A 24,267-nucleotide genomic window follows, 5' to 3' on the forward strand; every position below is an offset into this window, starting at 1 on the left:
ACTTTTAACTAAAGTGGTTTCAGCTGTTTTGCACAGCTTGAAAGGCTAAAAAAAAATCATTTTATGTATGACTCCAAGAACAGGAGAAGTTCTCCCAGAATACAGGTTGTTTCAGAGCCATTATGAAGCCTATTGTGTTCTACAATTTCTAGTGAACTTTGTGAAATCAGGCACTAAGTGCTTACTATTATTCCTAAATTGTAGGTAATGGAAATGGGTCTGCATCATTTAGAAGGAAAAAGGCTTTGTTTGGTGTAGTTGGGCTTTGAATGTCATTTATGTTTTAATAGTTCTGAAAAGAAAAATATCTAAAATGTTGATATGTAAAATGTTGAATTTCATGTGTCCTGTAGTGTGACTCATCGTTGTTGCTGATGAGACCCACCACCGTCGTGTCATCCGCAAACTTGACGAAGAGGTTGGAGGTGTGCGCTGGTGTGCAATCGTGGGTCAGCAGAGTGAACAGAAGGGGGCTCAGCACACATCCTTGGCTGATTTTTTTAATCTAATCAAACATTATGGATAATATATTAGATATTTTTGTGCCCAGAGTGACTCAGCAGAGTAAAATGATGGGTCTGGTTCATGATGCTCCACCATCAGCAGTAAGGGCCAGAAAAAGCACAATTGGCAGTGCGCTCTCTGGGTGGCTAGATGGCTCTCTCTCCTCACATCACTATCAGTGTTACGCTCACTGGCAAAGGCATCTGTTAGATTATGCATCTGTATCTAGAGCTGAGGATCTGGTGCTTTCCTCTGAGCTTAATATTCATGCTGTGTCGACAGCAGTTAAAAAAGGAGTAGTGGCTAAAGTCAGGTGTATCAAAGAAAGCATGGGCTTGTGCTCACCCTCATACTGTTAGGAGTATGAGAGGAGTCTTGATCAGTGGGAATATATCCATTATGTGATACGTGGGGCAAGTTTTAATATAATTATACATTGTGCATATAGTAAATTTAGGGTATTTAAGATTAGCAACATAAACAAAAACAACAAAAAAACAACATGCACAGCCACACTAAAGACACAAGTCCCCCCAATCGGACTCCACAGGTAAAGGCATAACATCACAATAGCTGCCTTAGGGCCAGGGCCTTTTTTAGGCATTTAGGGGACCCCCAACAAATGGACACCACCACATACCATCAACCCCTTTCCACCCCCTCCCCCTCCCTAATGATAGATGCATCTGATGGTCAGAACAACAGAACAGCGATCCAAAACATAGAAGTAAATCAACGACCAAATGGCTTCAACAGAAGAAAAAACACCTTCTGGAAAATCCTGACCTCAACCCAACTGAGATTCTGTGGCAGGACCTCAGAAGAGCAATTCACACCAGATATCCCAAGAATATTGCTGAATTGAAACAGTTTAGTGAAGAGGAATGATCCAAAATTCCTCTCTCTCAACTGTAGTCTTCCACAAGGTGGTGAATTATTTCAAACATGTCATTTTGCATGTGAGCTCATTGCTGTATGACAGCAAATGGTATTGCAAACTCTTAAAACCAAACAATGCGATGGTTTACAGCTATTTCATGACCCAAATCATTGTGTTCTATACTCTATACATTACAGTGCATTGTGGAATTGCTACAATGCCCTAAACATTCTGCATTTTACATTTTCAGGCACTACTACAAAATAGAAGAACCCCAAATTAGTGGACTAAAAAGTTAATATAGGTAACTTCCTGAAACATCCTTTATCTTTAATTAGCCTGTAGCCTTTATCTTTTGGGTTTCTAAATAGCTTAGACTTCTCTGAATTTCCATTCTATTACATCCAACATGAAAGCACTAATAGAACAATTGTTTTAAGCTTTTGAAACAGTTTGAGGCATTTTTTACTTTCTTTTTCTCATGTGTTGTTTATTCAAGATATCTCCAAATACTTAATTGGTTATACTTGAAAAATATAAGCTTTTTTCTAACTCTGTGCTCTGTGTCATTTTTAGTGCTATTATAATTGTAATGATGGATTGCCATACTGAATTGTACTGTACAAATAAGGCAGCAAATACAAAAACAACTTTTAATTAAAATGCAAATGCTTGTAAGAGATTTATATATGTTAACAGCAGCCAAAGTGGTAGCTAAGTGAGAGTCTCTGAGCAGCTGAACCTCAAGCAGCTGAAGTTGCATGATCCATCCACTTATAGTCTTGTTGTCCTTGTTGCCCTGTTTAGTTGTATGCAGCAGGGTATTTATAGTATTTAATGTCCAGTATTCTGTTATGTTGTCCATCTGCCGTCTATACAGTCTATATAATGTGTAATACACTGCTGTATATTGCTTTACAATGTACCAGAAAAAATGTCATCTCATTTCAATGTATATATTGTGGACTGAATAAAACCACTTCAACTGATTTGACTGGAAGTGTGGCTTGGTTTGCAGTTCCTTTATTTAAAAAGTGGAAGCCGTGCAAGGCTATGACTTTCACCTTGAATCTAGCACTAAACATAATATAAAAGCACACAGCCTATTTAAATTTCTCATACAGAACTACTTAACCATGTAATTGAAGTATTCCCCTGCGATTAGCGATATCATATTCAAATAGCTTTATCATACACAAAAGAAAAGTCATCTAGACATTCAAAGAAAATCACCTGGGCTTGGTGAAAACACGTTGGTCTACTACTTAACTAGCTGTTACACCAGCATAGGGTATGTTTTCATTTGTGTGCAATGGTTCTACTGTTCTGCTACCATTGACAAGTGTAGTGTTTTTTTTTTTTTTATAAATGAAATGTATATATGAAATCTAATGAATCTAGCAAAGCAATTACAATAAACTTAGCAGTTATGACTATTTTAGTCTAGGACCTGTTGTTGCAACCTGTTGGTGGAATCCCAGGTCAACTACTGTTTATGTAGTCAGATGGGGTAATGTGTTAACAGGAATGAGTGAAACCATTGGACACAATTAGAATGTGTATTTTAACTTAAATATTATGGATCACTTATATACATATAATGTAAAATCCAGGCAGGTGGATAAAACCGCTATAAAACTACATCAGGGTGACGTCTCTGAACTAAACATCTAATTAACATAGCAACGCCCCATAGACAGCTGTTACATCCCATTCAGACCCTGCTTTTCACAATGTAATATACTTTTTTCACAAGCATATACTGTAAAGAAAACGGTTTATCAATATGAAATTTACTGTTGACAAGAATTAAACTGTAATATCTTATACATTTGCAACTGTTTAATTTATGGTGAAATACTGGCAGCTGTAGGTGGGGGAGATGTACATTGTCTGTTGCTGTTTTTTTTTTTTTTTTGATCTGTTGAATGTCTTATGCCTAAAGTAATTATACAGAAATATGCTGTTTTTAATATGACAATCCATTACCATTGCCATGTCGGTTTTTTCACATCTTAAAATGGCAAAACATATAATTGACGGCATGTTTTTTATTTAAGGTTTTTACACCGTGAATAATACAGTAATGTGCTATTTTTAATATGACTATCCAATGCTGTCACCATTTCAGGTTTTCACCATATTTTTCACATGTTAAAACAATTAAAAATAACATTTTTGACAGTTTTTTAATCTATGGTAATTCAATGTTTATTCTACAACAATAAGCTTCTTCTTGCTTTACGGTTTATTTCTGTTGCCAATTCACAGTTTTTCACTGTAATTTTCACGGACATTTTTTACAGTGTGGGATACCTGCTGATGATGCAGAAGGGTTCTCAACATCGTGGAAACAGACCATCATCCAACTAAGGAACATGAATGCACGGAGTTCTCCTTCATCACTATTCGAGTAGCACCAGCAGTTTCTGCTTGTAGCAAAGCATCTTTGATGTTTATTTCATCTTTACAATTTGCAGGCATCAGTGAGTCTCTATTAAAATGCGAGTGTCTCACTGCACATCTGATATTGGTAGGACCCCTGCAAATAGAACTTTGCCGTTTTTTGTCACCTGTCAATGACTGATATTATAGAAACGCAGTATTGATCAACTCTCTCTAACTGACATCCGTTACAGGAATATTTTTATTTATGGTGTGAAATGTTTCTGTAAATATTGTTTTATTTGCTGTAAAGTGCCCCACTTTAGCCTTACCTTCACCTTTATCTTTATTTCAGCATGCTTGACATTAAAAAAAAAGTTAGAATATCAGTATATTTGGGATTAAAGAGTTAATTAGATCGCCTGTGGTGAATTTAACTCTTGGTAACCTGCAGGTCTATTTGCAAACGAAGCGTGCCTCGTGCTCCGAGCGCTGAGCGGTCCAATCCGGAGCGCGCTCGCGCCGGACCCAGCCAATGAACGCGCGGGAGGAGGGACCTGTCGGCGCGCGCCTCCGAGTCCGCTTGGCAGTTGAGCGCGAGGCTGGGATTGAGCGGGAACAGCGCAGCGCTCTGCTTCACTTTTTACCTCAGCGGGATTTCGCTCGTGTTTACCGAGAACCGCAACAGCAAGAACAGCCGCAACACACACCGACCGTTTCCTCCAGAACCGAGGGACCGCGGAGAGCCGACATGCAGAACCCGGTGTACTGGGTGGTCCTGGGCGGAATAGCCGTCGCTTTGATCCAACAAGGTAGGAGAACGTTTGGAAAGAGCTTCAGCTTTTTATACGACCGTTAACTATGGAGCTGGTGGTCAGGACTGGGTCCTGAGGAACCTGCTGTTTACAGCTGTAGCTGTGTGGTAGTAGTGATGGAGCTGGCTGTTTTACTGTTTTTCTTGGAGAAAGAGAGAGAAAAATCTGCAGGCTGGGGGTCTCTCCTCGAGTTGGACGTGCCTGCCAACTAACAGACAGCCCAGAGAGGAGATTAGTGGAGCCCAGGTCTCTCTGAGTTGACTGTGTGACTTCAGTTGGTTGTAGTGCTGTAGGAGGATAATGTGTGGTTTACTGTTTACTAACTGAAAAGTTGTATTGATAAATATATATATTTATCTATAGGAGCTAAAGTAAGTGCAGTTAGCTATAGCTGTTTACTAACTATTTAACTAGCCAACCTAGTGGTGTTGCTGTTGTGTTTTCCTGTTATCTGTGGGACATTATTGAACAGAAAGGCTGATTCAGGCTTATTAATCCTAATTAAGATGTCCAGATAATGTTGAATCCCTATGGAAGTTGTGGAAAGCTGTTGAACATATAACTTAGCTGGTTATTTTCTCTGGAAAATGCCTTGATTAACCCCACAGATTCAGACTTTTAAGCGGAGAAGGCTTTCTCTGGAAGCCTTCTGAGAAAAAAATCCTGACAATATTGTCTGACTTGGGACTGTGATTCTGGAAAAAAAGGCTATTACTAGTACATTCAAATGTGTCTAACTTGGAGCTTTAAACTTCATTTAAGCATGCAGTGAATTTTAATATACAAAGACAATTGTCTTTGTCCAAAGAAAACATGTACAATATCCCTAGATTAGTAGTTCTTTTTACTTTGGAGCATTTATGTGCGGCAAACATAGAGATCCACATTATACTTTGAACAGTGTTAAAATATCTTGTATCAGTTTCTTTAAAGAACCTTTTTATAAGTGGTTTCTTAGCATCAAATCTTTATTCAACCCTGTATTCAACTGTATAACCCTTTTTTCTTTGAGTGTAGAGTCAAAGAACTACGCATTTCTGTTGAGAACCTTTATTGCATCTATTACAACACATTTACGGCTGTAGAATTTATGTTGAGGTCCTTTAAATGATACTCGTTTTCACTCGTATTTCTCATTGGCCAAAAAAGGTTGTTTAAAAGACTATCCATTGAAAGGTGCTTTAAGGACACCAAAGCTGTTCTTCGGTGGCCTCGTTCCCAAGAACTTTTCTTGGCACCTTTGTTGAGAAGTGTGTAGGCTTGTCTGCGCCACAGAAGCCTCTAGCTGCTTGGCACATTCATATTTGCAGCTCTTTTCAATTAGGACGTAATTTACAATAAAACGAGTTTGAAACTGTTGATAGTGTTCTAATTTACTAATTTCAATTAAGTATTCATTGAATAAATGCAGATGGTTCACTGGAACTTTGGTGGCCTTTGTTTTTTTTTGTTCGTTCTTTTGCAATGACTGAAACATGTGCTTACAGGCACTCAGCTGTCTGTTCATCAGTTGCACAGTACGACAAATCACATCCCACCCAGTGCCATGTCACCAGCTGTGACTATATCAGCCACGGTTTTTGGTCTAAAATTGGAATGAAACATATTGTTTATGTGTGTGTGTGTTTGTGTCAGTGTGTGTGTGTAGTGGAGGCTGGTTGTCAGGGGGTTAAGAGTGTTTTGCTCTAGACTTTGAATGAGAGTGAGAGAGAGGGATGGATGGAGAGAGACAAACAGAGGGAGAGAGGGAGAGACCGAGAGACACTGACTGAGAGCGTTTGCGTTGCCAGGCTGCAGCACATACTCCTGCAAAGCACAGGCCAACATCCCTCCAGCCAGGACTGTCTATTGTACCCTTTAGACTCTCCTCCAACTCTGCCTGAACTGAGAAAAGAATTATATGTGATTAAATTCAAACCCGGAGCCACAGCCTTGGTTTGACTGCACACTTAGACTAGGGAAATTCCTTTGTTAAAGTTTCAGCATCATTATTCAAGGAGAACTTGGCTTCATAAAGTCAGTAGAGTACAAAGAGAGAGTCTATTGAGGAGACTCCCAGTGATAAACCCTCACAACCATCTTTAAAATGCAAGCGTTCATGTAGGCTGTGCGATCGCCCTTTTCTGAAGAAACGATGCCAGAAGATAATGACCTAAATCAGATATGAAAGTGCTTAGATTTCATGAGAACCAGGAGTGTGAATCCATTCACATGCTTATCCACATGCTTCATCTTATCATTGAAATCTTTAGCTTGAAGGTGTCTTAGTAGAAAAGTAGAAAACAGAGTCATTTTTTCGAGAGCGCAATCGTCCTGGTGTGACGCAGCGTGGCGTGTTATTACGGAAATTAGGCCCATTAGGAGCAGAGGATGACTGTGACTAATTGACATCAGTTTCAGCCCAGATGTGAAATTGCTACTTTGCCCATTTCATCCAAAGGACAAGAGAGTTTGCTCATTTTCTCAAGTGCTCAAATGGTGCATTAGAGCTTGTTGTGGCACATTTTGTGGAAAAACAACAACTTCAACGCTCTGACACTTTAGAAAGAAGAAGCGTATTGTTATTATCTTCCACTTATGCTCTCTCAATTGTCACTCTTGTGTTTTCAAATTTATCAAACCATTTTATCTTCAGTAAGTGAGCAATCAAAACCTCGCAACTTTGTTTTTTGTATTTGAAAACACCAGCTGATCACGGGCTGATTGTCAACCTTAATGATGAACGCGCCAGCCAGAAACGGTTTCAAAACAAAGTCCTGCTGGAAGATCCTCCACTGATAGTTGACGGTCTTCTTCTATATTCAAGTTTTCCACAGGAAAGATGTTCGACATATAGTTGGGAGATTTCCATTACAAATAGTGGGGACTCATTGTGGTTTCGTAGTGATCTTTCAGCAGTTGGAGAGAGAGAGAGAGCAGGTAGACAGCACTCTCTTCCCTCATCACTCTTAGTGAGATGCTTGTCAGCACAGGCAAGTATTAGGTGTTGTGTTAGATCTGAGGTGCTTCGGTTTCGTCCTAATTCACTGGTTATCCAGCTTAGTGGTAGTTTTAAAAAAGTGGAAGCTGGCTTCACATGTCAGGCTTGTGCTGGTCTTACCTGCTTAGTGTTTTGGGGCATTGGTTGTGATAGGGGAGTCATATGAATGGGAATTGGCTAATTAGATTTTCAAATCAGAAACAAATTATTTGTTTATAAAGTTGTTAAATAGTTAAAACGAGTTCATTGTATGAGCAACATCCAGAGATGGCACAATATCATTTCTTTTGTGGTATTTGTGTTTCTGAAACCTTAGGTACTGTTTAACCAGTTAAACCTAAGGTGGATTACATGTACACAATTATTTGTAGCAACAATAGAACACTTTTGGTGCTAAAATGTAATTGTTGTAAAATGATAGAATTTCACCAGAGAATAATATTTTGTTTATATCACAAGAGCTTGAAGCACTTAACAAACATTAGACAAATACAGAAGAAAATACAATACACCAAAATGAACATTTGTACATGAAACTGGAAATGAAATTTCATTATACTAAAATGAGCAAGAATCAAAAAACACAAAGTAAGAAACAAAAAAAATAATAGAGTGTATAAAACAAGGGATATATAAAATATTTATGAATTGCAGGAAAAGAGGATGTCCAGTAACATAGCATAAATTAAAGATTCAATATAAATGTTATTTAGCAGCAGTAGGCCTGGGCAATATTTCGATATTGGTATTTATCGCGATAAGAAATGTTTCAATAACGGTTATATCATTTTTGTGGCATATCGATATGTATTATTTACAGACAGGCGTTTTTAGCGGCGTCAATTCACTGCAGCGCTGAACACAATCGCCCTCCGTAGCCGGTCTAAGTCAGTGCGTGATGACGCAATCATACAGGCACGTAGCCAGATAGGCTAGGCTAGGCTAGGCTAGACCTGGGTCGGCTCTGCTCCGGTCCGCACCTAAAATCTCCCGCGATAAAGCGAAACCAACCCTAACCTAGCAAATCTCAGCTCCGCTCCGCTCCTCTCCGGTCTGCACCTAAAACCCTCCAGCGATGAAGCGAAACCCACCCTTACCTGTCTGTAAATAATACATATCGCTCCGCTCCTCTCCGCACCTAAAATCCACCCGCGATGAAGCGAAACCCACCCTTACCGAGCGGATCTCAGCTCCGCTCCGCTCCGTACCTAAAATCCACCCTAACCGAGCGGATCTCGGCTCCGCTCCACTCCGTACCGAAAACCCACCCTTACCGAGCGGATCTCGGCTGCGCTCCGCTCCGTACCTAAAATCCACCCTTACCGAGCGGATCTCGGCTGCGCTCCGCTCCGTACCTAAAATCTACCCTTACCGAGCGGATCTCGGCTGCGCTCCGCTCCGTACCTAAAATCTACCCTTACCGAGCGGATCTCGGCTGCGCTCCGCTCCGTACCTAAAATCTACCCTTACCGAGCGGATCTCGGCTGCGCTCCGCTCCGTACCTAAAATCCACCCTTACCGAGCGGATCTCTGCTGCGCTCTGCTCCGTACCTAAAATCCACCCGCGTATTAATCTTACAAAAAAGTGTTAAATTGAATTTCAGCTTGCCTCAAATCATAAGACTACATTTTGACTACCTTCCCGAAATTCCAATCATATTTTATTACTCATTATCCTACAAAAGACGTCAAATATTATACAGTGTTGTGCAATTCAATGTTGTGGCAACAATGTGGCCATCTAAATTATATGGTGTCAATACCTAAACATGTTTACTGAGTATAGTTTTTGCATGGCAAGTGACATGCTGATTGGTTTATTGCATGTTACACCCAAAACACACCCACGATTAATTGTTTAAGCTGCGCAGTGCACCATAGTAAATTTTAAAGCTTAACTGAGATATGCAGATATGTATTTGGATTAATCACATAACAAAATGCCACAATCCACAAAAAAAAAACCCAGACTAGGTCTAGGTGTTGGCAAGAAATTATGATACTAGTAATATGATACGTATTATGATACGTATGGTTTACGATACCATATATCGCAGTATATTGCGATACTTTAAGCAAGGCAATACACTGTGATTGTTTAAATCAAATTCAAGGGAAACTATCATAGTATAATAAATGTAAACATAAATAATAACAAATGTTTACTTTTTGAGTACAACACAAGCGATAAGTACACTGTAAAAAAATGCTGTGAAATCCACAGTAATATACTGTGTTCCTGCACAATTAACTACTGTAAATACTTTTAAAGTGTTATATTCTCAATGTGGGGAAAACCACAGTAATTAACTTAAAATGTCAAAATCACAGTAATACTCCTACTACTGTAGAGAATCACAGTAATTATCCTACTACTGTAGAAAAGCATATAATACACTGTAATAATCCAATAATGAACACAATAAAAAATGTCATGCATTACATGGCATTAAAGAAATGGTTATGTTTAACAGTGATTTAATACTGACTGCAAAATAAAGCAGTAAGGTATCATTTTGTTGGGAGTAAAAACACAATACACATTATTTTTTGTGAAGTCTGGTCAATACAACTATAAACAAAATTACAGTATGTATAAAACATTTTTACAGACTGATTTACCATTCAGCTGCTGCCAGTTTTTTTATTTTTTGATGCCAGTGATTTTTGTTTTACAGTAACTTACTGTTAAGTTTATGCCAGTTAGTTACTGTGATTTGCTTTTGGTTCACAGTAAATTACCGTTTAACTACTGCCAGTTAGTTACTGTGATATTATTTCACAGCAAATTACATGTCAATTACTGCCAGTTACTTACTGTACATTTCACAGCACATTTTTACAGTGTACAACTCTGCCATCTGTTGGTTAGCGATTAAACACAACAAAATATACAAAATAAACCACTGTCTGCCACTGTCTGCTGTCATCAATGACTATTACATTAACTATTAACAAAAGCATTTGTGCATTAAAAATGTGTACAGAATTGCAAAACAAAATATTGCAGAAGTTTAATATATATCAATATTGTCCTACACCTAGATTTGTTTTTTCTTTTTCTTTTATATGTAGTTTTCTTTTTGCACAGACTCAATGCTATTATCGTGCCAGTATCCATATACTTGCTAATAGTTTTTAATTGGATATGAAGGGCACAAACCTGAGCCAAGATTAGCTCTACTGCTCTGACTCTGTAAAGAGTTGTATAGACAACCTTGTGGGTGCTCAATCTGTCAAATTTTATGAATCAAATGATGAAGGTTTGTTATGTCAATTTCTACCTGGAGTGCAGGTGTGTGAATTTCACTGTAGGATTAACTGTGAATCGACCCACTTTACCAGGCTCAGGTGATATCCGTTTGTAGGAGGAGCGTGGTCTAGTTCACAAGGTGATCACACGGCTTCTTTTTAAATTTCATAGCAAATTTATAGATGTATGCGCATCCCTTCCTTTCACTTGGTGCATGACTGCTCATGGGTTGGAAGGAGCACTCATCCTCATTGAATATTATCCCGCAGCTCTCTACATCTGCAGAGCAGTGCAGCAGGATATGTGTTAAGTTGTGCCATATTCAGCCACGGATTTGGACCATTAGCTACTGTAAGTGTCAGTCTCCAGCTACTGCTGCATTCAGTTCTGCCTGGTCTTAGCCTGGAATTCCTTGAAGTGCTTCCCCTCACAGATATGCTGTGTATTATTGTGAGATAGGTGTCTTGTTTTGATCCGCACTGGCTATTAAAATTGCAATCATTATAGATAAATAAATAAATGAATGATTTGAAAGTAGTAGAAGACTGAGATAAATTGCCCCAAAAAACGACAGTCTTAAGATTTATGGATTTAACCACTTTAAAACTTTCTGTCAATAAATGTCTAAAACCTTGTGCCTAGTATTGTAGGGAAAACTTAATTTATTACAGTTACAAAAGAAAATGGCTTCTACCATGAATCTTTGTTGCAAGATGTTATGTCATAATCATGAAATAATAATAAAGTAATGTAATGACATAGAACAGCCTGTAATCACAAAGAAGTATCTCTTTATTAGATAATATCGTAAAAACTTACTATAATCATGTAATACTGACTATAATATAATTAAGGCTATTATTTATACAGAAGTTCTCTATGTTTCTCAAAATACATTTAATAAACAACAGTCATTTGTTTATTTTTCTAAAGGATATCTTTTACTGACAAGATTATAATATCCTAAATATCCTAATGACATACTTTCTTGTTTCATCAAGTTTTCTATGTCATAATAACGTTCTAGTCACATCATTTTTGCATGCTTCATAGTGTTCTGTTGCATTAATACAGCCCTAATTAATTAACTTACATACCATAGATTTGTTTGGACACTCCTTCCTTCTTGTTCTGTTGAAAAATGTTTTGTATCAAGAAAAGGCTGGCCCTAAAATAATATCCGATATTTCAGGCTTTTTTTGCGATATTAATATTCTTGCCGATATGATAAAAAATTGACTTGCAATGAACAATCAATTGTCATTTTAAGACCATTACATACCACTGATTACATATTAACGTAATGATATAATAGCATAACAAAGCAATTATACCTTTTTAAAAATACATCACAATTTTAATTAATCATAGTTTGGGAAAATATTTTTTTATTTGTATTTTTTTTTCCACCCACTGCAGTCCACACTGTGTGTATGGTATGCAGTCACAGTTATTAAAGCATTAAGTCATTTTAGCATGACTGTCACTATATGTTTGTATATGTGTGAACAAACATAAATTTAAACACAATAGACTAAATGTCCATAATAATGTAATTATTGTTACAGACCTACACTACTGCACCCAAATAAAAAAAAAATTAAACTTTATTTTAATAAAGTTAATTGCAAACAGTATGATATATATGACACACACCTAATTGAGATTTTCTTCTGATTGTAATATTGTAAGTTAATGATCCAGCATGTCATGATTCTAATAAAACACTCCATACTGTATATCCAGAACTGAAGTATACTAGATGATACTGGACAGATATAATCTGTTTCTAGTAGATATGATTTAGTACAAACTGAGAACAGTGTGAATTGTCCTTTTGCTACAAACTAAATCAAGAATTACTCAAATAAGGAATGCTCTAATTCGGGCATGAGAATGACTGCTTAGTAAAAAAAAAAAAAGATTGAGAATTTGAAAAGTGCTAGTTAATACGCAGAAATCATCAGAAAATTGACTGATTATAGTGTTTAATTTAAGATTGTAAGCATTCCTAAAGCTTAATCTGAGGACTTTCTGTCATTTTTGACAGCAGTCCATTACTAACAGTCAACCAAACCAAAGAAATTGGTAGTTTTTAACACGTTTAACTCCTCTGTATCCGTACGAATGGTGAAATTTTCATTTCAGTCTGTAGCTTACTTTGATCATCGTCTCTCAGTCCTAGGCAGACCCCTGTTATAACCCCTGTGAAGAGTCTTTAGTGCTGTGGTCAGTTGGTGACTGTGGGTTAATAACACAGGGTTAGGCCAATAGGCAGTGCAGCAAATGGATTCACAGAGGTGTTTTTGAGTTGTCACGTCAAAGGAATGCAGCCCTCATATGAGGTACGGCAGTGTAGTACAATCGTGTCTGGGTAATTGTCGACATCAAACAAAAGCCCAGTGGAAAAGCTGACATTTCAAACGTCCTTTCAGCAGTGATCAGTAATTGTTAAAGGCATATGCAGAGTCTTTCTGTGTCCAGTGTTGCTTTATAGTGTAAAATATGAAAGGGTTGTGTAAACTCTAGTCTGATGTTTGAGTGACGTTTGAATGTTTGTGTGCTTTAGGTAGTCTCAACAAAAAGCTGTTCCTTCCATCACCGAGCACCAAGCACACCCTCTCTGAGAGCTCTTCTTTGAAATTCAGCCTAATTATAGCAGCTGAAAGCAGTGCTGCAGAAACTCAGGGAAACACCTTTTGAAAAGGCCAAGCTGATGATGCTTACCTTCCTTTTCTCTCAAAGCACACTGCATTTTATGTGTCAAACCAATTACTGTCTGAGTCATCAAGTTTAACATGGAATGTTGGGCAGAAAAAATAGTTTATTATTGGGAACACATAATGGAAAACCATGTTTTATTCTTTATTTTTGACAATAAAGAATTTCATATACTAGCAGATATGAAATACAATATTAGCAGAAAATACTTGTCTAGATGTACTGCGATAAACAGCATTATAAGTCATTAAAAGACCATTTTATGCTACTGATGCAGCGCTAACATAATAGCATAATAATGCAAATGTAGCCTTTTAAAGAGCAATTAACCTTTAATTCTTTCAGACATTGGAACTGGAATTTCAAAACCGTTTTAATAAATGAATAAATCATAAATGATTTTAAAACATTGTTTTTTAAAAGTCATATCATAAAATCAGTAACAATATAAAAAAAATTACATAACACTAGACTAGTGATCAATATATACTGATCGACCTTGGGGGGTTTCTCAAACGCTTTTAATGCTGAGTACTTCAAAACCTTAACTTACTTAAGACATTCTAAAAGTGACAAGCTTTTCTGGAAGCCTTTAATAACTAACATAGTACTTAAATTTAGGAGTATTCTTACCAATTCAAAACTTACAGTAGTTCTGAATTTCACAGGCAGTGCTTTTGCTTTGTAGACTCCACAAATAACTACTTAAAATTAATTTGTAATCATGAAGAATGATGTTGCATTCCATTTGAACTCTGGTGTACAAAAATTGTGAGAACCAAGTTGGGAATTTCAAGCGGAAATGATTTATCTACTTGTAAAGTCAGAAGATCGTTTCTAACTTGAGTTCAGGATCCAAGATTAAAAGCAGTAGAATTATACTGCTTATTAGCACATCTATCTATTTGTGTGGTAATAAATCAGTTGTTACACACATCACTGTCTAACTTCTGTTTGTCCAACTTCTATCAATCGACAGTGATAACTTTAAACACAAAGTACAGTATATTTTGGCTGATTGCAATAATACACTGAGAAATGACTCTAACAGATTTATTAAATGTTTTAAAATAGTGTACAATTATCAAGATGTATCTGGCAAAGACCATAACCTTGGTTGCGACATCATCATACCCAGCTCTCACATCCGATTTCTAAGTAAATGGAATGCAGCATAAGAAGCTGTAATAAAACTAATACCCTTTTGGCATAACAGGCTAAAGATAAAGAAAAAGCAAAAAGTTGGATAAATTATGATCATGTAAACATTACGACTGTGTTTTTTTAAATACATTAAAGCACACAATCATCATAAGTGGATTTCAGAGAGGAAAAGAAATACGATTTTGGAAAAACACAGAATATCACGAGCAGTTTTTTTCCTTCAGCATGCAGAGTGTTGCTGACTTGCTGTGTGATTGAAATATTAAAATAGAAAGTAACCTGCATGCGCGACCTGAGTGCTGTAGGAGTTCATTTTCGCTGCTCATGAAGTGCACTGAATGGGGATATCATCAGCATCTACTTCGCTACCACACACTTTTTCAGGCGTTCTGCGTGCATTTACTTAAGCAGCTAAGTGCTGATAAAGTGCGGTTTAAGAGCTGTAGCGTCTACACACTTCACACGTCAGGAGAAAGATTCTAGCACTTTTTTTCTGTGGTTTTGTCTCACATTTGCTTTTTAAAGAAAGGAAAAACACATGCAAGTAATTCTCACTGATTCGTTTGTTGACTGATAAAACGAGAATGAATAGATAGCATAATAAAACATGGCACGGAGGGCGATTTCCTTTCATTTTGGGAGTCATTAATTATGGTGATAAAATGACTGAAATGGAAAGGTCTATCTGTGCCAACAAGATCATATCTCAAACTGTTCATTTATGAGAATACATGTGAGAGAAAAATGTGTGCTACAGATTAAAGCACCTAAAAGCACTGCTGAAAGTGAACAGGCTGCAGACTGGGGAGAGAGTTGTTGAGTCCACATGGAATTAATTGTTATGCTTGTCTACGAGAGAATTTGTCTATCACTTAATGTCATTTTTCTGTGGGTATGATCAGATTACAGGTTAATTGCTTTAACACTGTTTTGTATAATTTATTCTCAGCTGCAGATGCATTGCCTGAAGCGTAGTATTTCAGGACTCACATTTGGAATCCACACAATTTTTGTTCTTTTTACAAGAGCTGCTACGAGATGAAGTAAGAAGGATTAGCCTGATTATGATTTTTGTTTTTTTTTATTCCATCTCAAAATCAAATTGGTACATTATTTAAATCATGCAAAAGAAAAAAACAACAGTGTTTTTTATATTTACTTATTTACTTTGACATTTATTTCCTTGCAGACCCATAGCCCATATTTTTTCTGCTCAACTTTATTCGATTATTTGCCTTCCTTGCTTGCAAGAGCTTAAAAGACATTTTATCACTGAGGCTACCAAGCGGTGAAGTTTTTAATGTGTGATTTTTCCCATTTGTTTCAACAGGGTTAACACATTTTGGGCCCTATTTTAGCAATCTTTAGGTGAACTGTCAACTACACCCAGTGCTGCTTGATTTAGGTTCTGTCAGTGTGTCTTTGCTATCATAATGACGGGAAAAGTGTGCCTTGCGTGACTCTAAATGCAAAAAAGGCATATCATAAGTCGCTTGATTAATTATAGTCATGTTTTAGGTGTAACATGAAATAAACCAATTAGCGTGTCACTTACCAATCCATTAAATAGCCAAGTGTGCTCTGACTTTAGTGGATTAGTATTTTAACAGTGCAGCTCTTTTCACTTCCTCTTCACGCTGTAAAGGTGCACGAGCAAGTCATTTATGAGAATAGCAATGGAATTATAAATAAGTATTCTGTTTCTTGTTGATGGAAAAGTTGGGTTTGTGCACTGCTGCATGTCCTTGTGTGTGTGCGTTTGTGTAACAAGTGGGGACGTATGTGCATTGAGCATGCAGAGCAACCTGCATTGCCAAGATAGCAATGAACGTTTGACGGCTGACTGTTATCAGGCCAGAAATGTATTAGAACACACCTCACTTTCAGATCACCCATCAGTCTAGCTATATTCGTAAATGTTGTCACTTTTTTAAATGACGTGAAAATAGACGGGAAAGATGTTTCAGATTCTCCACATATTCACATTCAGTTTATCTTTTGGACTTGTTGCTGGATAACCAAGGGTTGTTTTTTCATCTTTGGTCCAGAGAACACAGCATCTATTTTTTCCAAAAATGGAAAATCTGCAATACAGTAAACTTTATTAATATAAACAGTATTTTTATTATTAATAATCTGAAATAATAATTGTCTGAACACAATACACGTTTCCACTATGTGATGGTCCATCCCAGATCCTTTCAAGCCCAGACACGTTTATGTTGAACACATAAAGCTTCTGTTTTGCAGAATAAAAATTTAAGTGTCATTTAGAAATATATATTTTTTTGTTTTGAGGTTTGCTAGAGAAATCCATTTTCCATTAGTTACTGTTGAGTGACAGTTATTGATGCAGATTTGTGAGGAACATTGTTTTACAATGTATTTGTTCACATTTTTTTTTACCTCATTATTAGTTTTAAATTGCATTTTTGGAATGTGTAGCAGTAATACAAGTCAAATGAAAAAGCAAAAAAGTAAAAAAAATGCCATTCTTGAGTCAGAGTTTATTTTGTCTGGGATTTCCATGTTTTTACATTTGATTAAAGCAGACCGGCAGCCTACAAGGTTCATCCCTTCCAAAACCCAAATATTACAAATGACTTTAAAAGATTTTCTTAGTTTATAACATTCTGCTCCAAAAAAAATCAAAGCTGTTCAGCATCCCTCATACCACAGTCCTTTGATGGGTAAGTTAATCCTGATGCTTGTACGGTGCAGAAGCCTGGCCCTAGGTTATTTTTCATACAGCAGATGGCACAGGGAGCGGTTAAGCAGCACATGGTCAGCTACTAATCCGCGGTGGTGATTAGTGTGTATGTGTGTGTGTGGCCTCCCTGTGAACATGGGGAGGAGCTGTGAAAAACCAAAGCCCAGACATTTCAATTAGAGCTATCACCAATCACGCCCTTACTCTGCACAAAGCTCTGATTAAAAGAGCTCTGCTAATCTATCAGAGTGCTGCTGCTCCTCTGCTTTTAAGGAATGAAGGACATTAGGCCACACGTCCGCATCAAACTCTTTACTTCACTTCTTACTACTTGGAGAAATGTTAGATATTGAGTTGCTCTTATTGGTCCAGGTTCCGCTAAGTGTGTGTGTGTGTGTGTGTGAGTGTGTGTGATGATTAGATGGAATCTTCCTTTGAGGCTTACCTAAAAGCTTAGCCCCGAGTTTTAGCCTGCTACCTCCTTTTTTTCACTCACATTAAAAGGTCTTTAAAAGGTCTCTCAGCAGACTGTCTCAGAGTTAAATGTGTGTAGCTTTTAAAAGTCATCTGCAGATGGAAACCACTACATCCCAGATTATGTATGAAGTGAAATGAAAAGTGGAAATTAGTGGGAGCGAATGAAATGTGGCAGTTGACTCAGCATCCTGCTGAATTGCACTCTTCCATTTTACAGCTGAGAGTCTGCAATGTTCATTGAATTTCACGGAAGCTTATGGGGGATTCTCATAATTAATGCTAAACGCTTGGGTGGCAGTCTTAATGGCCTTTTTGGGTCAGTGTAGAAAAGAATGTTTCTCATTAATCACTGGCTCTTTGTTATCTGTTTTCTTTTCTAACAGTGACTTCTCTTAAGTGAAGGCATAGTTCAGCAAAGTTTCTCTCATCAGAGTGACCCCAAAACCAGTTAAAGAAGAAGTGCTGTTTGGATACTTGTTTAAATAGCCTCTCTACTTTAGAGCTGCATGAATCAAAGCATTCAGTATTCAGCATTGTGTTGTGCAAAAGCTCAAGTGCCTCATCATGTTTATCCTTTGTTTTTTTTTTGTTCTACAGTATTTTCGTCAGTTAAGCAGCACTAGTGGTGGAATGGAGGTTACAGTGTATAAAATATTTCTATGCTCTTCATTCCCTGTGGGAGGACCTCTGAACGCTGATTTTTACAGTACTGTATGGTGTCCATCCGTTTGAACTCCTCTGCAGTACACACTGTGATGAAATATCTTATGCACATTTGAATAAGCGAGGTGAAAGTTGAGCGAACTTATGACATTGTGTACAGGCATATTTTGCATACGACAGAACGACAAGGACTTTCAACATTCCGCTGTATTTTTGTGTGATGGTTCTATAACACTCAGTTCCCCTGAGACCGGTCTTGATTTAATATCGGCCAAGAGAGCGAGTGAACTCAACTGTCAGTCATCTCAGACTAGCCAAGACTGTTTCACAAAGTTATCAATGTGAAATTTTCCCCAAGGATTTTTGTGTGTGTGAAATCAGACCTTAAAGCGATGACTACTGGCCAGAGTTTATAATCGTTTCTGCTGTGTGAAATCCAGTGCGCTAGCTCGCTGTCATCCCATGTCAGAAGCTTTCAGACTCAGGATGTGTAAATATATAAATACGTAATTTACTCTTTGTCTCCTTAATCACATCAGATTAAGTTTGGGCTGATAATAGCTCATCTCATTAAAATTTTGACACTTAATCAAGCCATGTTTGCCGTAGCTCATTTGCATGTCCCAGCAGAATAAGTAGCAGTTGTTGCATATTTATTAGAACGCCTTAATAAGGATGGTGAGTTTTCAGGACATAAGATATAGAGCCCTACTTTCCCATTTCATGGTGAATGTTGTTTTCTGCTGAAAGCTCAGAAGCGGATTCTCCCTCCTGCCGGTTGGCTTAAAGCTTATTATTTATTCTCATCATTAGTTATATTTAGATAAGGAACGGAAGCATAGGGCTCTTTGTTGGTATCGCTGAGTTACTCGTTTTGTGTCTGTTGTTTGTAGTATGGCCAAAATTGGTTTAGCTGAGCACCCTCTGGCATATTCTGGTCTCCATGATCAAACATTTTTTTACAGCCCACAGCAGTGAGGGTCATTTTCAGAATGTAACAAAACTGTTTTTCTGCATTCTGTACTGTGGAGTTATTTATCTGCAGATACAAACGCCAGTATAAACGTTTATAACTTACAGAGAGACTAGACACTAACAAAAATTTGCTTAAATCTGTGATTTGTAAAGTAGCGTGGGCAGCGTCCACTAGGGTGGCTAGCATCCCTTGGTCCTTCTGCCACACAATAAAAATGTCAGCAAGTATCGGTTGAAAATATTGGCCAAATCTAAATAAAAAAAAATATTAAGAAGCAAAACTAACAAAACTAGGAAATGTCCTTTACCCACATCTTTCCTTTTACTATAATTAGCCTTCTGAATGCTCATCGCACTCTGAAGTATCGAGATATTATGTATTATTTGACATCATGTATCAGTTCTCAAAATCACAGTATTGACTTTTCATTAACAGTAAAATGTGAAGACTGATGGCAGACAGTGGTTCATTCTGTGTTGTATTTAACACCGACCACTAGGTAACAGTGCTGATTTTTATAATATGACTTTTTTTTTTTCCTAAAATATTAAGTAAAAATGTATATATTAAATATATGCCAAGCTTGTAGTATTTACATACATATATAGTAGTATATACATATATATATATATATATATATATATATATATATATATATATATATATATATATATATATATATATATATATATACATATATATATTCCAAATTCAGATACATAGTTCATTTACTAGGCTTATCTGTAGCTTCTGACATTCATCACACTTCTATTTCACATTAAAATGGAATCTAATTATTTCTGAAGTAAAATACTCATATAGGTGTCTTGTGTAATTCTGATCTGTCTGATATGAGGTTTTAAAAAGCAGTAGGCTACTGCTGCTCCAAAGGCTCCCTGAGCCGCTGCTGGTCTAATATGATAATCTTTCTTATCAGGAGTTCACCTTGGTTCCAGCTTTAATATGTCATCACCGGCAACTACAGAGATCAGTGCAGTGCAAGATATAGAAAGATAAAATAATGACTGTCAGCATACGATAGTGTAATTTCATTGAGCCAACTGAATGTTAATGGAAGTGTCATTTTGTGAAGGTAGGTTAGATGGTAGGACACTTCTAGTGGAATTGGGATGTCAACTGCACAGAGTGTAAATGCCTGTTCACAATGTGGCAATGAAATGAAAGTACAACTGACCAATCAGACCATCTACAATTCAGACCGCATACATAGAACATCACATACATATAAAAACAGGGCAAATACCAGTGGGTGTGTGCATTTGGGGTGACATTTAAAGGAATTTTCAGGTAAAAAAAACAGTGGAAACCTTTATTACCAGTAATACTTTAAATAAAGGTCACTTGATGGCTGTTTAAATCCTTATCCTAAATGTTAAGGCCTATTCACACCAAGTATAATGAAAAATTAAGTTGATCCTCAACATAGTTTTCCAAATTTTCCACTCTTTCTTTTTCTCTGCTTTATGTCTGCAATACTCGTTGACATTGCCCAGCCTCTCAGCTCTGTGGCACTATGTTTCTTTTACCTCTGCATTTTTATAGTCAGTGTGTGGTTGTTTATTACATAAGCTATTGTATTCTACTTTGAACAAGTTGAGCTGTTCTGCCGTCATCTTGATGCTTATTTACTTCATGTTTTTTAACCATGAAAACTGAGCTGTGATAGGTCAGAGTTATTCTAATGCATCTGTATAACACAGAAAATAGAGCAGGTTACAACTTAAAAGTGTTTGCAGCATCACTATCAGTCAGTTCTGACAGTTTTACTCTATGGATACTATTTTGGTATTTTGACACTATTAATATTAATAGATAATGTTTATTTTCAAAACTTGATGTGCATTTTGTTGTGTCCACAAAGTAGTAGTAGTAGGGATTCACTGAAGTAAAATTCTTTGTTGAATGTGATTCCAAACAAAAGAAAACAAATACTGAATACCGAACACATTTGTTGGCAGGTTTTCACAGATTTTGCCACTTTGATTTCATTGGTTTTAACACTGCACACAAATGGAGCGGATGTCCCGGGACTTGGAAGAGGACCTTTCCTGGGCACCGCTGTTGCTGCCATGTCTTTTTTGTACTTGGTATAGAGCTCAGGTTGTTTTAATTTCAAGTAATAAATTAAATTTGGAGTTTTGTAACAGTTCTGTAACTGTTTAGCAAAACAGTGTCTGCAAATGGCTGTTCTTGGCTCACTCTGTAACTCAAGCACAGTCAACATTTTTTTACACTAAGAAACATTATTATTCCAAAATAGTTGGGATTTAATTGCATCATCAAAATGTTATTGTTTGGTATAAATTATTCTGCCTTTTCACTTATTTTTGATTTCTACATCTGATTTTTACAAGGCATGTACTGAATATTCAGCAAACGGCAAATTCAGTAATTGGTAGACTGAAAACAGCCAATTTTGGTCCTGCAATGTACAGCCAGGTAAAAAACAGACTTAGTGTGAATAGGTCTTTAATGGAGTTCTAGACTTCCAAGCCTGATATCTGAAAATGTGCGACCGTCTGATGTGTTTATGTAGGATTTCTGATGCCTGGCTTGTGGTGCAGTGAATCAGTGACACTGTGGGTGCACGTTTGTCAGGTACTTTACATCTTCAGCAGAAAGCAAATCTGACTCTAGTCTTGCCGTTATGGAGATCACTTCGTTTCCCTACTCGTAGTGTTCAAAGAAGTCCTGAAGCTGTGCTTTGATGAAAGGAAAAAAGAGAAACCAACACAGCCATACCTTTGCAGTCTCCTGGAAAACCTGAACTAAGACCTAACAAAGGTGCTGATGTGCAGCTCATTATCTTTGGAGCGAGTGGGAAGGTTGGCGAGATGATTGCGGTTGATTACAGAGGTGTGCTGAGTGGATTGATCTTAAGAGATGAAAAGAGATCTCCAAAGCACATCTGGAATCTTCATTCCGGTGATAAATTCATAACACTCCAGTATATTGTACTCGTTTATGCAGGCAGTGTACACAATCTCATTGTCTACTCATCTGCTTCAATATTGTTGGGAGGATGGCTTGTTAGCTCGGAGGAGAAGCACCGTGGAGAAGGATGCCAAAGGGGATTCACGGCCAGTGTGTTTTACTTCCGTAAGTGGCTTTTTGGTATCACTGTGTCTCTGCTGTGTATTCCCCTATACCATTATCTCAGAATAAGCCAAACAACATCCTGCTCAGGCTGTGGTCTTATTATAAATGATGAAATAATTCCTCGTGAGGGGTTGTGGTCTCTCCGGTCCCTCGCCTACATAAAGTCGCGGGTGGCCCAGCATGGTAAGTATACCGTATAACGCGAGAGAGGAGCACATGCAGTGGCGTTAATAGACTTGCGTCCTACTGTGGGGCAGCTGCAGAGGTTAAAATAATACCTAAATCAGGACATTCCACACTGCAGACTGCAGAATGAATCACTCTCTAGGCTGTTAGCTAGTATATTCACTCCGCTTCTGCTTTTAAAGTGTCACTCACACCTATTTCCCTCCAGAACGCCTTGTCACTTATTTCCTTTCGCCACTAGATACTAAACAACAGATATGTTCCTGATATGAAGACTTTCTAAAGGCGACAGATACCCTGCCGCCTTTATTGTGGCTAAAATAGGCGAATCTATTCCTTTTGCATATATCTCTTTATTTCAGAAATGTCAGAAACTGTCAAGTAAGATGGATTGTATTTGTTCAGAAAAGCAATGCAAGGCAATTTTGCCGCCCAGTAGTTCAGCTGCTTACTGACACTAACTGTTTGCGCTGTGGTACTGTATGCCCCGCGACCGATGCATAAATATTAGGCCAAGGCCACTTTATATAGATTGATTTTGGAGCAGGTCTTGTATACATTTAAAGGGGCACTGAGAAAACCACATTTAAATGCATTGCTTTCCATACAAATGCATGTGGATTATGAAAGAAGCTTTCCACTGCCAACTTCAGAATTTTTTTCCTAATATCAAGGCTCTGCTTAAAACATGCCAACTGAAAATAAATGGAAATCAGTGAAGATTTCCCCCCCCCCGCGTCCTCTTCCACATCAGCAATTATGAAGTGGCATATAAAGTAATCTGTGCAATTGCTGCGAGAAGCTCCTGCATTTTATCCACATAACCCTGATTGATTTTTCACAATCTGTCCTTGGCTAGAGGTGCGTGATTATCACGCAAGGCAGAAACGCTCTCCTTTTTGTCCGTTTCCTGGATTTGAGGGTTGCAAGCTGCTTGGTCAAATCGACGCGATTTAATTACGAAATCCATCTGTGTAAAACGCTCTGCGGAGATTAGCATGGGAAGACAGGTGAGAACAGCGAGACTCTGCCTGGCTTCCTGCCAAATCTCACTTTACTGCAAGTGCCAATACACTTGTATTGAGGGAGCTCTTCCCAAAAAAGCAATGTATTCATGGTGAAAGAAACTGTACAGTCACATGCCAAAACTCAAGGGACAGGAATTAGTGTTTAAGACAGCATGACAATGTAATGCAATGTGTGATATATATATAAAAATGGTAAAAAAAATAGATTTCACAGGATAATAAGTCATGGCATTACTAATAATGCACTCTGTGTATCCAAGAGTGAGATAAATTGTGGCAATATATAATCTGATTTGATATATAATATTTAATTCAATTTTAAGTATTTGCCAAGTCTAGAGTCCAGATCCAAAACTTTGGCAATGCAGTAAAAAAAAAAAAGAAAGAACACATCCAAGATTTCCC

At 37.5% G+C, this 24,267-nt stretch overlaps 1 protein-coding gene across 1 annotated transcript in view; it reads left to right on the forward strand.

Annotated features, from left to right (window-relative positions):
* The first annotated feature begins 4,304 nt into the window (after positions 1-4,304).
* The window catches only part of ntm (neurotrimin), a 715,007-nt gene continuing 695,044 nt past the window's right edge, over positions 4,305-24,267 (forward strand). The window contains 3 exon segments of the mRNA XM_049468804.1: positions 4,305-4,422; positions 4,425-4,509; positions 4,511-4,581. Of these exon segments, the coding sequence (XP_049324761.1) occupies positions 4,305-4,422; positions 4,425-4,509; positions 4,511-4,581 (274 nt within the window).

This window comes from Astyanax mexicanus, chromosome 20 (assembly GCF_023375975.1).
Source record: "Astyanax mexicanus isolate ESR-SI-001 chromosome 20, AstMex3_surface, whole genome shotgun sequence".
Classification (NCBI taxonomy): domain Eukaryota; kingdom Metazoa; phylum Chordata; class Actinopteri; order Characiformes; family Acestrorhamphidae; genus Astyanax; species Astyanax mexicanus.